Here is a 14,890-nt window from a genome sequence, read left to right as displayed (position 1 = left end):
GAGGTTTCCTCTGCAATTCTTCCTTCAGACTACTGAGCAACCAGCCCAAGGATTTCTGCTTTCCCCCTTTTCCTCACTGTGGTGAGGAGGATGTGGCCAGCACCGTGGCTTGTCTTGGATGGAGGTTGCTATCTATACAAATGCCAAATACCAGTATATGATTATTAAACAGGGGAGGACAGACTGAATCAGAAAAAACTCCTTCACTTCACTAACTACTCAGGAGTTTGATTCAAGCTAGTAGTTAGTAGAAAAAAAAATTCTTTATGTAACTAGCTCTAGAAGCATAACGGCACTATGCCATCCCATTCTTTCTGTACTTCTGACTACTGATACTCCCTCTGGTGTTCTGAAGCATGTATTGTATTCCCTTGCTCCTGCTCTGCTCAGCTAACTGTAAACATAATATAGGTTTTTAATTACAACTTTACAAGTCGTATTAAAAAGACAGTTAGACATGATTAATTCCTGTATCCACTGCGCAGTTCAATGGCCAGGAATATATTTAATATCATTTTCATTAGCTTCTAACTGTGTTCAATTTTTGGTTTGCTCTAACTTATAACATTAAATAGCATTCCAACTCCCTCAGAGAGCAAGAGACAAAACCCACACCTGAAGCAAAATTCTGGAAATAAGACTGACTAGGGAATGTATCCGTTAGGTGTGCCTCTAAACTCTGTTCTCTCTAAAGCTGTAAAAAGTGGCTTAATCCAGTGCCGTGTCATGGGGAGTTATTTAGAACAGCAATATTATGTCAATGGTAATGACAGATATTAACTGCTACAAGATGAATCTTGACAGGTGCTTTATAACTTTTATAGGTGTCCTTGTGGCATTTCCAAGGAAACAAAGCCTCATTTTATACATCCTTTTGTTTTGGTAACTAACTGACTCTAGAGAGAGCACAAAGGGCTGGACGCTGAACTTGATATGTTTGGGAGAAGGTGAACTGACTCCTGGAATAAGTGGTGGAAGGCATGTTTGAAAAATAAGTGGACAGACAGGAAGTTCCAAATTATTTCAGACAGCTAGCAGTATGGTCGAAGCAAAGTATAAAATGGTGTCTTCCAGGCAATATAGAACGCCCAGCTTGATCCGTCCAGTCCCGATCAGTTGGGAAGCCAACTTAATATGAAGAATCACACGTCAGAGCGAGGATGGTAGGGAGGATTTGTAGGATAGAAAAAAAGACGAGACTATGAAGCAATTGCCTTTTAAATCTAGACTTAATGCTCGCTTTCCTGTAACACTTGGAGATACAACATCCCTATAATATTTACCACTATTAGGTTACTGATGGGTACTCTCAACCTCAACACCTTACCATGATTTTTATCTGGTAGTTTCCTCTTTTTAAATCAAAAAGTTAATTTGTGAACACAAAATAGAAAACCAAAGAGAATGTTACCACAGGAAATTTCTAATCATTTGATGATGGGTAGCATCAACTTTAAGTCATGAGTTTTATTTTCCCATCATTGGCCAGATTCAATATACCCGTCTAGCTGCTATACACCATGCTGGAACTGGGTCAGTACAATATTCCAACGGCTCTGGCTGGTTAAACTGGGTTTACAGCTGCTTTTCAATCCCCAGAGCAGGTCAAGACAGCCAACATGTACTGGTGGACCTGAAGAGGTGGAATGTCCCCACGTTTCAACGTCTCTGTGCTCTAATAGCTCCTCTGCCCTTCCACTGCTCATCTGGCACTGCAGCCTCAAGCACTGATACTCAAACTAACATGGAGCCAGGGAAACTTTAAGAAGCAGTCACAGTTGGGCCAAATCTTCCACCACTGAGAAGCTCTTGACACAACTCCAGTGTAGCTCATGCCATTGACTCATTACAACCAGAACTGCAGCGTTCAAATTAGGGCTCGGCTACACTGGCACTTTACAGCGCTGCAACTTTCTCGCTCAGGGGTGTGAACAAACACCTCCCTGAGCGCAGCAAGTTTCACCGCTGTAAAATGCCAGTGTAGACAGGGCCCCAGCGCTTGGAGCTAGGCCCCGGTGGAGATTTTTTGTTTTTTTTTAAAAAGAGCGCTGGGAGCGCGACTACACAAGCCAGCTAAAGTGCTGCCAGGGTGGTGCTTTAGCGTTGCCAGTGTAGACTAAGCCTTAGTTGTAGAGGAAGGGTGATGACTTGAGTTATTTGTGGTGTCACAATAGCTCTAGTTAAAAGTGACCCAAGCTCTTGATATGCCTGTGCTTGTAGTCTAGTAGAGCAGCAATTAGTTACAATTGTTAATAGTTTAATTACAACTTAAATTTCTTGAAATTAAACTAGTAAAAAAATTACTCATAAATGGTCAGAAAATTCATTCTGTGCTCATGAGAAGTGCTGTAATTTCAGGGGAGGGTTGTACTATATTCTTTGTATGTTAAGAGTTTGAATCCTTCCGGAAAGTGCACAGTGTTGTCAGCTCTCATGGTTTTTATCACAAGTCTCATACTTGTGCTTTCCTCAAAGCCCCAGCTTGTGTCCCGTGATTATGCGAGAACGACAGCTTTCAATTTAAAGGAAAAGTTTCACAGAGCAGTGCTTGAAAACGTGAACCCTACAAAGGCTCAAATCCCAGAAAGCAGAATGCCCTCAATCCCAAATCCACTCTTTAAAAATCGATTGGAGAGAGGGGACTAACATGTTTTTTTAAAACCTTGGATGTAACCCCTGAAGTGACCACTGCATGACAGGGACAGTTGCATGACACTAGCCTACACTGCACCTGTTTTGTAGCTGGAGTTTTTATGCCTCCAGGGCTAGCAGTAGGGTGGACCCACATGGAGGGAACATGCTAGCTCCAGCTCCAGGGAGATCAGGTTGCATTACTGCAGTGTATAGAAATATGGTACAATTACCAACGCCATTTCCGCAGCTCCAGTCTGTGGTAGAAATCCTCTTCAAAGGAGTATCTTGGGAACAGTTTTATGCATTTGAAATGAATTTCTACTTCCAGGGAGGAAGGAGACTGGCATTTTGGGGACACAGTACTAACAGAGGCAGATGACATCCATCCAAATGTTTTTTCTGGAGCTGTGGGCCAGTCCTATCACCTGTTTAGGGTGACCAGATGTCCCAATTTTATAGGGACAGTCCCGATATTGGGGGCATTTTCTTCTATAGGTGCTTATTACGCCCCACCCCTTGTCTCGATTTTTCACACTTGCTGTCTGATCCCCCTAGCCAGCTGTCAAGCTTATGTCACCAGCACTAAATTCACTTGGGGGGAAAAAAAAAAAGACAAACATACCAGTGCTTAAGTTGTGGGTGGGTGGAAGTGGGCAGGAGGAGGTGAAACAGGAGAGATTTGAGTGCTAGAATATTGTTTCTTTAGAAACTCACCTGATGAGCCTTCTTCCTTTTAGCCACTGCCCCCCTTCCTCCCTATTCACCAGCCAAACTTTTCTGTTTTGGGTTGGAATGCTGCCATCTTATGGTAGAAATGAAACCTAGCAATTACTGTAACAAAAAAAGATTTTGAGCTTCCTATAATGAGAGAGATTTGCAACATTTAAATAATTTACACTGCATGGAATTACATTCATTTTGTGATGCACAAAACCAGGCAGCTTTCAGACACCTGAAAAATGATAGCAGAACAGCGTACCCCAAAGAGAAACTTATTAACGCTATAAGCATGGATACGTTAGGGAAAAAAAAAACACACACACACACCAGAAACTAAATATGGGCAATATGATGTAGTGAAAGCTGGCTATGAAAAACCCTGATTTACTGCTTGTGGTTTGTGTGCACACACTTTTTTGAACCTGTTCTTCCACCAATGCTGACGCTGCATCAGCCTTGCTGAGGATGGTGGGATGGCCTTGGAAGTTAGGAAGAGTGCATGAACACTGCAGAGGGTTGAGCATGCTGACTTGTTTCCCACCATTTTAGAGAGTGAAGGCAACTGGTAATCATGGGGCTGGAATGAGCAGATCACTAAGCTCAGGTTCATAGGCAACCCAGCAAAGATGATTTTTAGTGAGGTAGCACAGGGTATTTAGTACATTGCGAACCCGTGAAATTGCTTATAACAGTCCTTATAAATGGCAAAAACTGCATAAAAGTAAACCTAACTGGTAGCTTCTAGCAGGGCCGCCCAGAGGGGGGGGGGCAAGAGGGGCAATTTGCCCCAGGCCCCGAGCCCCACGGGGGCCCCCACCAGAGTTTTTCGGGGCCCCTGGAGCGGGGTCCCTCACTCGCTCCGGTGGGCCCAGCAAACTCTTGTGCGGGGCCGGGCGCAGGAGCTTCTGCCGCTCCCGGTCTTCGCCGGCGGGGGGGGGGGTCCTTCCGCTCCGGGGCGGAAGGACCCCCCGCCGGCGAATTACCGCCGAAGACCGGGCTGCGCTTCGGCGGTAATTCGGCGGCGGGGAGGTCCCCGCCGCGGGTCTTCAGGGCACTTCGGTGGCAGGTCCCGGAACGGAAGGGCCCCCCGCCGCCGAAGACCCCGGGCCCCCGGAATCCTCTGGGCGGCCCTGGCTTCTAGAACTTGTAAAAAGTCTGCATCAGAGGAAAAGAATTCCAGGAGCGTAACACTATCGGTAATGTTGGACAGGACTCATGTCTTTACTTGCTACGTGAAGTGCCAGACACACGCAGGGTGCTATACAACAAAAATCAAATAAGAATTATTAAACAACTGAATACAAGTAATAAGGCAAAGCATCAATACCTCAACCCTCTTTGCCAAGGAAATTTGAAAATGCTTAGTAGACTAAACTGCTAACACAAATGATACAGGAAAAATCAGGCTCAAGATGAGTGCTTCTCAAAGTCCAAGTTACCAGCCATTTTCATGTCATACATGTAAGGGAAGGTGATGCACTGACAGTTCTGTCAATGGCCTTGCCTGCCAGTGTTATGGCTGCATCTCTGAGGACCTCCTCATGTGCAGGATTCTTCGCTACCTTTGCGTTTGAGATTGCAGCCTACTGAGAAGGTTTTGAGAAACATTTCTCATTCCGTTTTGCAAGCTAGAGCAACTGAGCCAGTAACATGACATCAGAATGCTTCTTGACATCAAACCAGCAAGTTAGAAGTCCTCACTGAGTCCTCTGCCTTGACATCAGCACAGCCAGTCAGAGGTGCTAAGCCAGTAACCTCACAATGTTCTGTGTCTTGTCATCTGCTCAGCACAATAGAAAGTGACATCACCTAAGCCTGAACATCTGCTCAGTAGGTGTAGCTACTCAGCTAGTGAACCTCCGAGAAATGCCTTTTGACATCAGACCAAAAAAGTTAAGACATGCTAAGTGAGAAGCCCCCAAAGGCCTGTTCTTTGACATCAGACCAGAAGTAGTTGGTCACATCAGGCAAGCGAAACAGACAAGCTGAGCCATTAACCTCACAAAGTCTGGAAATGCTGAGGCAGTGACCTCAGAGACGTTTATACATTGATAACAGCTCAACAAGAGAGGCAGTGCCCCAGAAAACTTAACAAGGAGGCTTTTTGATCACTACTGCCAAGCAGGAGGTACTTAGCAATCACCTCACAAAAGTCAGCCCCTCTTGGTATTATTCACAGCAAGATGAAGGTGCTGAGCCAAGTCACAAGCCTCTGAGGTCACTAACAACCCAGAAATCCACATTACTCAACATGCATTGGAGAAAGACATTTTAAGTAAAAAACCATTAGGAGGAGCATGTGGGAGCTCTGCTGTTCCTCAGATGAAAGCATAGGGAAAGCTCTCCTGGTTCCTCCTTGGCTTGTGGGAGCAACAGCCAAACACGGAAGCAACTGGGAACCTGAATGAAACAGACTAAGAACAAAAATTGGGAAAAAGACAAAAGGCCAGCACACAGCACTAATAGGAGAAATATGTAAGGTTTTCAGTTGACCAGACTAAGATGTTACTATCAGATAATTGTTTATTGAGTTACATCAGATCAAGTTAAGGTAGGAAGTAACTTAAAAGAAATAAAGATTTTTGTTTTGATATTAGATGGGCGACAGGGAATGGATCACTTGATGATGACCTGTTCTGTTCATTCCCTCAGGGGCACCGGGCATTGGCCACTGTTGGAAAACAGGATACTGGGCTAGATGGAGCTGTGGTCTGACCCAGTATGGCCGTTATGTTATTTAGCCATTTTGGTACAATATTCTACTTGATGGTTTATACATGGTATCTGATACTGTTTGCATTAGGAAGGACGGGTGGTTAATCTGGGACTTGGGAGGCTCAATTCCTTGTTCCACTCCTACTTCCCATGTGACATTGAGCCAGCCATTTTGTGTCTCTGTCCGTAAATTCCCCAGATGGGGATACTACTACCTACTAATACTACATCACAGGGTGTTGCGAGAATAACCATATTAGAAGACACTATCGCAATGGGGGCCATATAAACACCTAAAATAAGACTTTAAAATCAGTAAAACTAGATGATCTCTGTCACACAGTGGCTGGCCCATGTGAATGAAGTAGGTCCAGTGCCCTTGTGCCAGGACACGTGCTCCTGTTTGGTCATTTAAGAAGGCAAGGCAGCACCTGGGAGCTAGAAAGGTTCAGTGAGAGACTCGGTGAGTCAGTGGATTGAGTCAGTCAGGAGATGAAAGCTTCCAGAAACTGACTGATGAGTTCCAATAAAGAAGCAAGAGAGCAGCAAGAACAAAGGGATTTGCTCTCTGGCATCCTCAAGCCAGACAGCCAGGGCCACAGTACTTCAGGTAGGAGGGGCTTTCCACTGACATCTTCAGGGTCCAAGAGCTGGGCCTAGAGGAACGGTGACAGAGCTGGAGAAGTGAGGGAGGTTCTAAAGATGATATTCCAACATAAAGGCTGTGGGGGTTCTTGCTGGAAAGTGTAGAATTTTAAGGACTACATGCATGGGAGGTGACAGACTATGTTTTGGGACTTTTGTTATGAGCTGATTTATACAAAGTTTTGTAATGAACTGGCTCCCAGGAGAAGTAATATTTAAGCAAATGAGCCTGAAGTGGAGTCCTTTGGGTTACCTGAGAGGGGAAACTAAGGCAGACATGCTTGTGCTGTGGCCTGTTGCATGACGGTGCCCCATGTGGGGTTATTGTATGACAATCACACACTTCTGTAGTCTGAGTATACCCTGCTGTGCATACCAAAATGAATAAGATTCCCCTCATTGTTACAGAGAACATTCCCTGCAATGTTGGAATTAAGCAGATGTGGTTTTCAGAAGTTATTGCATTACACACAGAGAAATACCAGCGAGTTGCATGTAAGGCCTTGCTTTGCTTGGCTAAAACACTTTAAACAAAGCAGTAAAATAACTCATACCCCAGTAACACATCTTATTTGATATATTATGCAAGAAACACTCTAAATATTTCAGTTGCATGCTATGAAACCAGTTAACATACATAATAGTTTACTTTTATTTTTCTTATAGATTCATTATTCTAAGCAGCAGGAATCAGACCTAACTATTCCATGCATTTCTCTAGAACAGCCCAAGGTTTTATTATTTTAAACCAGTGATATTCAGACTGAGGCTTGCGAGCTACCAGTGGCTCTTTCATGTGTTTCTTGCGGCTCTTTGCAGCACATGATATTAAAACACTGATTTATTTAGCCAAAGTTATTAGCCAATCAGGATGCTTTTACCATGTTAACCAACTGTAGTTGATAAAATAATAATACTTGGGCAGTCATTTTGTTGTGAGAATAATACATCACACACACACACACGTCTTTTGGGTAATGTTTGCTAATTTGGCTCCTGAACCACTGAATTCTGAGTATCATTGTTTTAAACAGTACCAATATGAGCAATGAAAATTGTTAGAGGCTACCATATAAGGAGTGAATGAAAATATTAGTTCGGGGGCAGGGTGGAACAAATAAGAGGGAACATGAGACATAAAATGATTGGTATGGGGCAGGTTTATCTAGGAAGTTGTAGGCCCCATTACCATAGTATGTAAATATCCAATTAAACCTGTTTTTAAATGATAAAGGAAATTTTGTTTTTTACCCAACACATCATTAGCCTGTGGGACATTGTACACAAGATATTATCATAACATAGCATTAAGATCAAGAGCTTAGCAGGGGTCAAGAAAAAGATTAGACATTTATGAGAATATCCACTAGTATATTAGCATAACATTCACAACGGATATAAACCTGCATGCTTCAGGTAATAAACCAACTGTTAGCAGGAAGAAAACTTCACTTACAAACAGGTTATTCCAAAAATCGTCCATTGCAGAGTTTCTTGTGCCTTCTTCTGCAGCAGCTAGTGTTGGCCAAAGGCAGAGGCAGATGACTAGACTAGCTGGAACAGCGGCTCAGCCCGTCTAGCTTGCTGATCCGACCTCAAAGGATAAGCTTCTGTGACATCACCGAGTTGTTGGTTGGATGTCACGGTGCAGGTCTTGGAAGTTAATGGAGGGTTCACACCCCTTTTCTAGGTGTCTGGTGTCAAGACAGAGGACTCACTGATGCTAGTTAGGCTCATTGGTCTGATGCTAAAGAACAGGACATTGTGCACAAATGCCCTTTTCAGCATCAAGATATCAGACAGCACATCAGTTAGCTTTAATCAATATTGCAATACCTGCTTGCATGCTCAAATAAAGGTACAACTATTCAATCATTTTACCAGTAAATATTTTTCAGGCCACATTCATCAAAACAAATGACTCCATTGTAACGAAGTTTTCCAAGCCCATATTTATGCTATATGTTTTGTTTCATAAACAGTGAGAAGAATCAGATTTGACCACCCTCTCCACTTACATGTGCTTTTTTGCAGCAACAGACATTTAATGACCTCCTCACTAATACAGCTCCTGGACTACTACGAGATTTGGACAGTTTCTTAGGGGATAATAAGTGGCTGGTTGGGAAATCTGTGAGTATCTTTTTTCCTCTTCCAAATCCAGTTGTCATTGGAGCAAAGTAACTGGATGAAGTTAAACAATTTTCATCTTCATAGTCAGAGACCTAAGAAACATCCTTTGTTGTCTTTTGGTTTTAATTCTTTGCTTTTCTTCCTAACATACTTTCAGGCTTTGACTACACTCACTATTTCAAGCCCACAGGTCTGGACTTATGTTTGCTGAAACAGTTTTGAACTAGACCATTTTAAACACTGCTGGTCTGTGTGGATGGAGCTAAACTATGTTTGAACTGAATTAAAAATAATTGTTCCAGCCTTTGCTTAAAAGCCTCAGGGTTCGACATTGGAAGTTTCAAAGGTCAATTTGCATAGATTGATCCTTTCCATACTGCTGACCAAAGCCATATTTAAACTGAATTGACTTACAACCACATTTTAAAATCAATTCAGCAAACAGTTCAGGCTAAGACCCCTGTCTACACCTAAATCAAGTCAGTGGATCAAGTTACAACACGTTTAAAATGTATAGCATGGATAGCATCTAAACATATCACCTTACGCTAAAAGCAATTGATTGTAACCTCATCAGGGGAGAACTTCTGTAATTGTAGCTTGAAGGTAACTACTTGGTAAGGTAACTCACATCTTTTTGTGTATTTATATCTGCTCCTGTATTTTTCACTCCATGCATCTGAAGGGGTTCTAACCCACGAAAGCTTACGTCCAAATAAATTTGTTAGTCTCTAAGGTGCCACAAGGACTCCTTGTTTTTATTTAAAGAAGATATAGCTGGCTAACATAGGAGGGCCCAAACCAAATTTAAAGTGTGGTTCTCTATCCTCATTTTGGATTCAGTATAGACCAAGTCTTTGATGTTAATAGTTCTGCTATTTGATTGTATATACTAATTGAGTAATTTTGTTTCACCCTTTTGATTTTCACCAGGTAACCTGGGCTGATTTCTACTGGGATGTGTGCAGTACAACACTTCTGTTCCTTAAGCCTGGCCTGGCAGACAACTACCCTAAACTTTTGGCTCTGAAAGAGAAAGTACAAGCACTTCCTGCTATTGCAGCCTGGATTCAGCAAAGACCAAAGACTACACTGTAGATGAGCTTTTCTGGTTTTGAACAACATGTTTATGTGTATTTTTTTATTTAACATAACCCCAGCACCTCTAATTTCTTCTAAAGTTATTAATTTACAAAAATTCAGACAACTCAATGCCTAATTTGATCCAGTCTATCACACCTGCTCAGAAAACATCAGTGGACAGATTAAATTCTTGCTCTTCTCTGTTTCTCATTAGGTTTCAGGGGTAAGAACAGTTGTCAATGGAGGACAAGTTTCTGAGAACTTGGCCTTTAATATTTTTATGCATGTGTAATGTTGCAAGATGCAGATTAAATTAAACACTGTTATAATTGATTATAAAATGGACTAAAAATACACCAGACTGAATTTTTTCCTCTGTGACTATAGCATGGAGATTTATACTAAGAATGCATTTCAATATATGTTTAAGCATGCAATGATTATTTACTATACATCTCAGTGACTGATTATTGCTTTTCTACAGTGAAAAGCACATGATCAACAATTGAGATGAATGGAAAAGTGGACATGGTAGACTGGGAATGCTATGGTGAGTTTGGAGACTACCAGCACTTCACATCACTCCCCCCACGTTCAAAGATTTAAAATACAGCAATTCTGAAACTGATCAGTCCAACTCTGCTTTTACTGCACTTTCCAGAGAAACATGTTGGGGAGGGAGAAGAGACAATGAGGAAAGTTTCAGGGACAGAAATTGTCTCGACAGTACTATTCCACCTTTTTATGACTCTCTCAATGTGAGGGGTAGTAAAACTAGTTCAGAGAGGGAGGAAAGGGAAAGGACACAGGGCAAAACAGACCATCAGTGTGGGTGGGGAAAACTGCAGGAACCCAGATCTCTGGGGGTTCTGTTGAAGTGTGTTGTGTGTGTAGGTAACACTGGTTACTCTTTGAAAGGCAGCCAACTTTACCCCTCTGCTCCCACAGGAGAAACTCACATACAATGCTGCAAGTGGAAGCTGCAGTAGCCAAGATTTTGTTGAGCACTGGGTGGCACCAACAGACACCTGTCACCCCGAGGGCACACCATGTACCTATCTAATGAGTGGGGGAAGTGGAGCTATAAAAGGAAGGGCAAAGCAGGGAGTAGAGAGAAGAGCCAGCAAAAGAAAAGAAAAAAAATAAGGGAAACAAGTTAGAGAGAGAGACAAGGAAAAGGATAGAAAACCTGAAGTAAGAACCGATACAATAAGATGGCAGCAACCGCTGTGAAGAAGGGGGCACACCCATTTATCAGTCCAACCCAAGATGGAGCTCCAACAGAAGTTGTGAAACTGATATGCACAATGCCTTTTACTTGGCATTTGACAAAGAGGAGTTATATACTCATTCTACCGATGTGGAAACAGATATATTAAATTACTTACCTGAGGTTACACTGAGGATTTGGCAGAGTGAAGAACAGAATCCATACCTCTGGACATTCAATCCCCTGCTCTAACCCTACACTCCCAATTTCTTCTCATTATCCCCAATAACTTTTCTGAAGATAACTAGAGGACCAATTAATCCTCTCTGTTCTCCCACCAGTTTAATATTGCAGGCCACAGAATACTCTGTGTTTTTTTTTTATAACATCCACAGAATAACCACTCACTAACTTCACAGTATTGAACAAAATACAAATGTAACAAAAACTACAATTTTGAGCCTGTCTAAAGCGGTCTGACTCAATAGGCAGTATTCAGTAAACTGAAGAGATAAGTAAAGACAAGCATGAATGAAAGCCTTATTTCTCCTACATATCAGTTTGGTGCCACAGCTGAACTAGAGCTGAATTCTCCTTCAGAACTAAATCTTTCCTCAGCACTTGTTACCATTCATTTTGGAATCTGGTAAATTAGATTAAAATAACTACCTTGGAGCTGTCCTAGAGATTCCTTAATCTAGTTTGTGCTTTAGATGACTACAGACTGGAGAGCCAGTTCCTTCAGAAACAGCAAAGAGCCCTGTGGCACCTTATAGACTAACAGACGTATTGGAGCATGAGCTTTCGTGGGTGAATACCCACTTCGTCGGATGCATGTCTCATTCACCCACGAAAGCTCATGCTCCAATACGTCTGTCAGTCTATAAGGTGCCACAGGACACTCTGCTGCTTTTACAAATCCAGACTAACACGGCTACCCTTGTGATACTGGAGTTCCTTCAGAGAAAGCCTCATTTGTACTACTTCTGTACACCCACTCTAGTCTTCTCCTGGACAATGTGAAGCTCAGTTTTTTCTTTCAGTGGCAGGTTGTGCGTTCTTGTTTAATTCCAGGACTAAAAGAAAAGACACAGCAGGTGTGTCAGAGCAGGGCAGGGCAACCCTATTGCAGGCAAGAAACAAGCCATACACCTACCACAGATTCAAACCCTTTTAGTCATATAAAGCACCACAGTCCACAGATCTCTTGCAGTAAACACAAAAACATCAAAAAACTGAAAACAATTCCTCTCAAACCCCCAAAGTAAAACAAGGCTATAACACAGCAGCTTTTTAATACCATTAGGAGGTCACTATCCCTGGTCACCAACATGAGAGTCACGAACTACTCTATCAGTTACTTAATCCCTGTGCCAGGGCCTCTCTCTCCAGGTCTCCTACCCAAGAGTTCCAAGAATCACTTTTCTCCCTCAAGTCTTTTCCCGTAGCCTCAAGTCAGCTTTCCCGCAAGAAGCTCCCTACAGAATTTAATTCCCCCAGGCCTCCCTTGCTTAAGGGAACCTTCCTCCTGGGCTCCTCTTGCAGCCCGCCACTCCAGGTCATCTGCCAAAGGGCTCCCTGTAGTGTTACACTTTCCAGACCTCCTTGCCTGTGAGTCCTATCCCTGCTCCCCAGGACATCCCTCTGAAGTCAACCCTGACTTCTGGGGCCAGCTTTATACTGACCATGCTGGTGGTTCTCCTCATTCCTAGGGGCCACTGCACCAGCCTTCCTTCAATTTGGCAGGGATCTCTGGCTCTAATCCGTCCTTCAGCCGTTTCCTTTGAACTTATCACCAGCAGCTCACAGTTACTGCTCTCCTTATCTTTCCTGCAGCTCTTTCCCTCAGGCTATTCTCTGCTGCTCTTCGTCTCGCCTCTTCTCAGGCCTCATCTGCTCTTTACTGTCTTCTCCCAGGTGCCTTCACTTAAGTCCAACTGGGAGGCAGCTGATGAGTCCCAGGTGCACTGCATCCCCCTTCCTCAGGCTAGCTACCCATGTACATACCCAGGCAGTCAGATGGAATTGGTACTTGGGTGGCTAGCCCAAACCACTGTTCATGCAGCTGCAGTTAAATGGCTGTTTGTAGCATTCTACTTTGAGCAGAGGTTATCATGAGTATGTCTCACCTGAACTAGGAATCTCACCTCCCAGCTGTTGTGTAGATATACCCTTACAGACTAGCTAATGAACTAATGTAATTATAAGACAGGACTAGAAATTAAGAGAGTTTTGATCAAAATGCTAGAAGTTTCCCTAGACATGGAGAGGTCAATGGAGGTAAAGTCCAGCCCCGACTGCAGCAAGGAAGCAAGTGAGGTGGTTGGGGCTGTATAACATTTTTATAACCTCCTCCAAAGAGCACTGTTTTCCAGAGGTTTCCCAAAGTTTAGGGGCATCTTAAGATGCCACTTTAAAGAAAGAACCTTATGCTTGTAATCCTGTTAGGATTCCTCTCTTTTCCTTACCTTGGTTATTGATCTCACTTGTGCCCTGTTTATAATTAAATCTTTGCCTTACGAGCTTCATTTTACACACTGAGTTGTCCCACTGAAATCAACAGAACTACCCAGTACTCTCAGTGCATAAAGTCTTTACAGGATCATGGCCTTAGGCTGAAAGTTCTATAGGGCAGGAACTCAGTCTCTACATCCACGTTTCTAAGCACAGTTCTGAGTGCAGTACAAATGAAATATTACCAATATTTGATTAAGCAAAGAGCAGTTAGAGTAGAATATCTGAAACAGTTTGAAAGCTGCTTCTTTTTATTTTGTTCCTACTGGTGAAGTAGAACATTGTTTCAAATAAAAAAAGACCCTGGTCATCTAGGCAATTTTATTTGAACAAGTTGATACAAAAACAGTACGGTACTTCAAATGAACAAAAACAAGCATAAACAGACATGAGCATTGTCAAATAAGGCACATGTAAAAAAAAATCTACACACATTATCCAGTGAAACAGACAATTCTTATATATATTTGGGAGGTAGAAATAATTACAAAAATACTGACAAATCTTAAGCATTAGCAGATCTGGTAAAGTCATCACTAACTAGGTCCCCATTTTTAAAACTGCTTTGTAAAATATGGATTATTCAACATTTTATGCACTACATATGTGTGTGGCATTTACACATTTTGTTTTCAAGCATCTGGAGAATTCTATCAGTGTTAAAAATCTTCAATACCATGAGAAATACAGTAAAGAAATTACAAAAAGTTATAAATGTTCATAAAACTTATGGTCACCAGTAATGTAAAAGTCCATGGGTGTACCACATTGCCTTTTTCTCGCCAATAAAATCCACAGCTATTTTATTTACATTTTACAGACCTAATGAAGCTTTTAATAATGTGGCTATATCTGCTGGAATGGTCCCTTCTTCTCCTGTAGAATAAAAGCAAAGCATTAGTACTGCATTAACGAAAATATTTCACATGAATAAACCCTGTTCCTCCAAGCAGTAAGGCTCTGTCTAGTTTTACACTTCAACAAGAAGTCTCTCCCCCTCTTTCAATGTGTAGAAAACCACTGGGTTTTCACTACTAAGATCATCAACTGAAATCATCCATCATGCCCAAAGTATTCAGAGGCAAGCCCCTGCATTTGTGATATTCCAGTATTGAGTTCTGGGGCAGCTTCAAGTGAAATAAAAATGAAGGTTTTTACTGTATTAACTGGGAAAGCTAATATAATCAGTTCAGTAAATCTGGTGGTATTAATATTAATTTCTATTTTACATAAGTG

General features: G+C 42.2%; 2 protein-coding genes across 7 annotated transcripts in view; one reads left to right on the top strand and one right to left on the bottom strand.

Moving 5' to 3' along the window:
* The window catches only part of HPGDS (hematopoietic prostaglandin D synthase), a 64,927-nt gene extending 54,647 nt beyond the window's left edge, over positions 1 to 10,280 (top strand). For all 3 annotated transcript variants that reach the window (XM_045017464.1, XM_045017465.1, XM_045017462.1), the window contains 2 exons: positions 8,749 to 8,847; positions 9,781 to 10,280. In XM_045017464.1, coding sequence (XP_044873399.1) covers positions 8,749 to 8,847; positions 9,781 to 9,945 — 264 coding nt within the window. In that variant the 3' untranslated portion in view covers positions 9,946 to 10,280. The remainder of the gene's footprint in view (positions 1 to 8,748; positions 8,848 to 9,780) is intronic.
* Positions 10,281 to 13,961: 3,681 nt separating this feature from the next.
* Positions 13,962 to 14,890, bottom strand: part of SMARCAD1 (SWI/SNF-related, matrix-associated actin-dependent regulator of chromatin, subfamily a, containing DEAD/H box 1) — a 220,994-nt gene continuing 220,065 nt past the window's right edge. For all 4 annotated transcript variants that reach the window (XM_045017696.1, XM_045017695.1, XM_045017697.1 and 1 more), the window contains one exon: positions 13,962 to 14,530. In XM_045017696.1, the coding sequence (XP_044873631.1) occupies positions 14,469 to 14,530 (62 nt within the window). In that variant the 3' untranslated portion in view covers positions 13,962 to 14,468. The remainder of the gene's footprint in view (positions 14,531 to 14,890) is intronic.

This window comes from Mauremys mutica, chromosome 5, assembly GCF_020497125.1.
Source record: "Mauremys mutica isolate MM-2020 ecotype Southern chromosome 5, ASM2049712v1, whole genome shotgun sequence".
Taxonomy (NCBI): domain Eukaryota; kingdom Metazoa; phylum Chordata; order Testudines; family Geoemydidae; genus Mauremys; species Mauremys mutica.
Note: the sequence above shows the minus strand (reverse complement) of the source record. Positions and strands in the feature narration are given on the sequence as shown.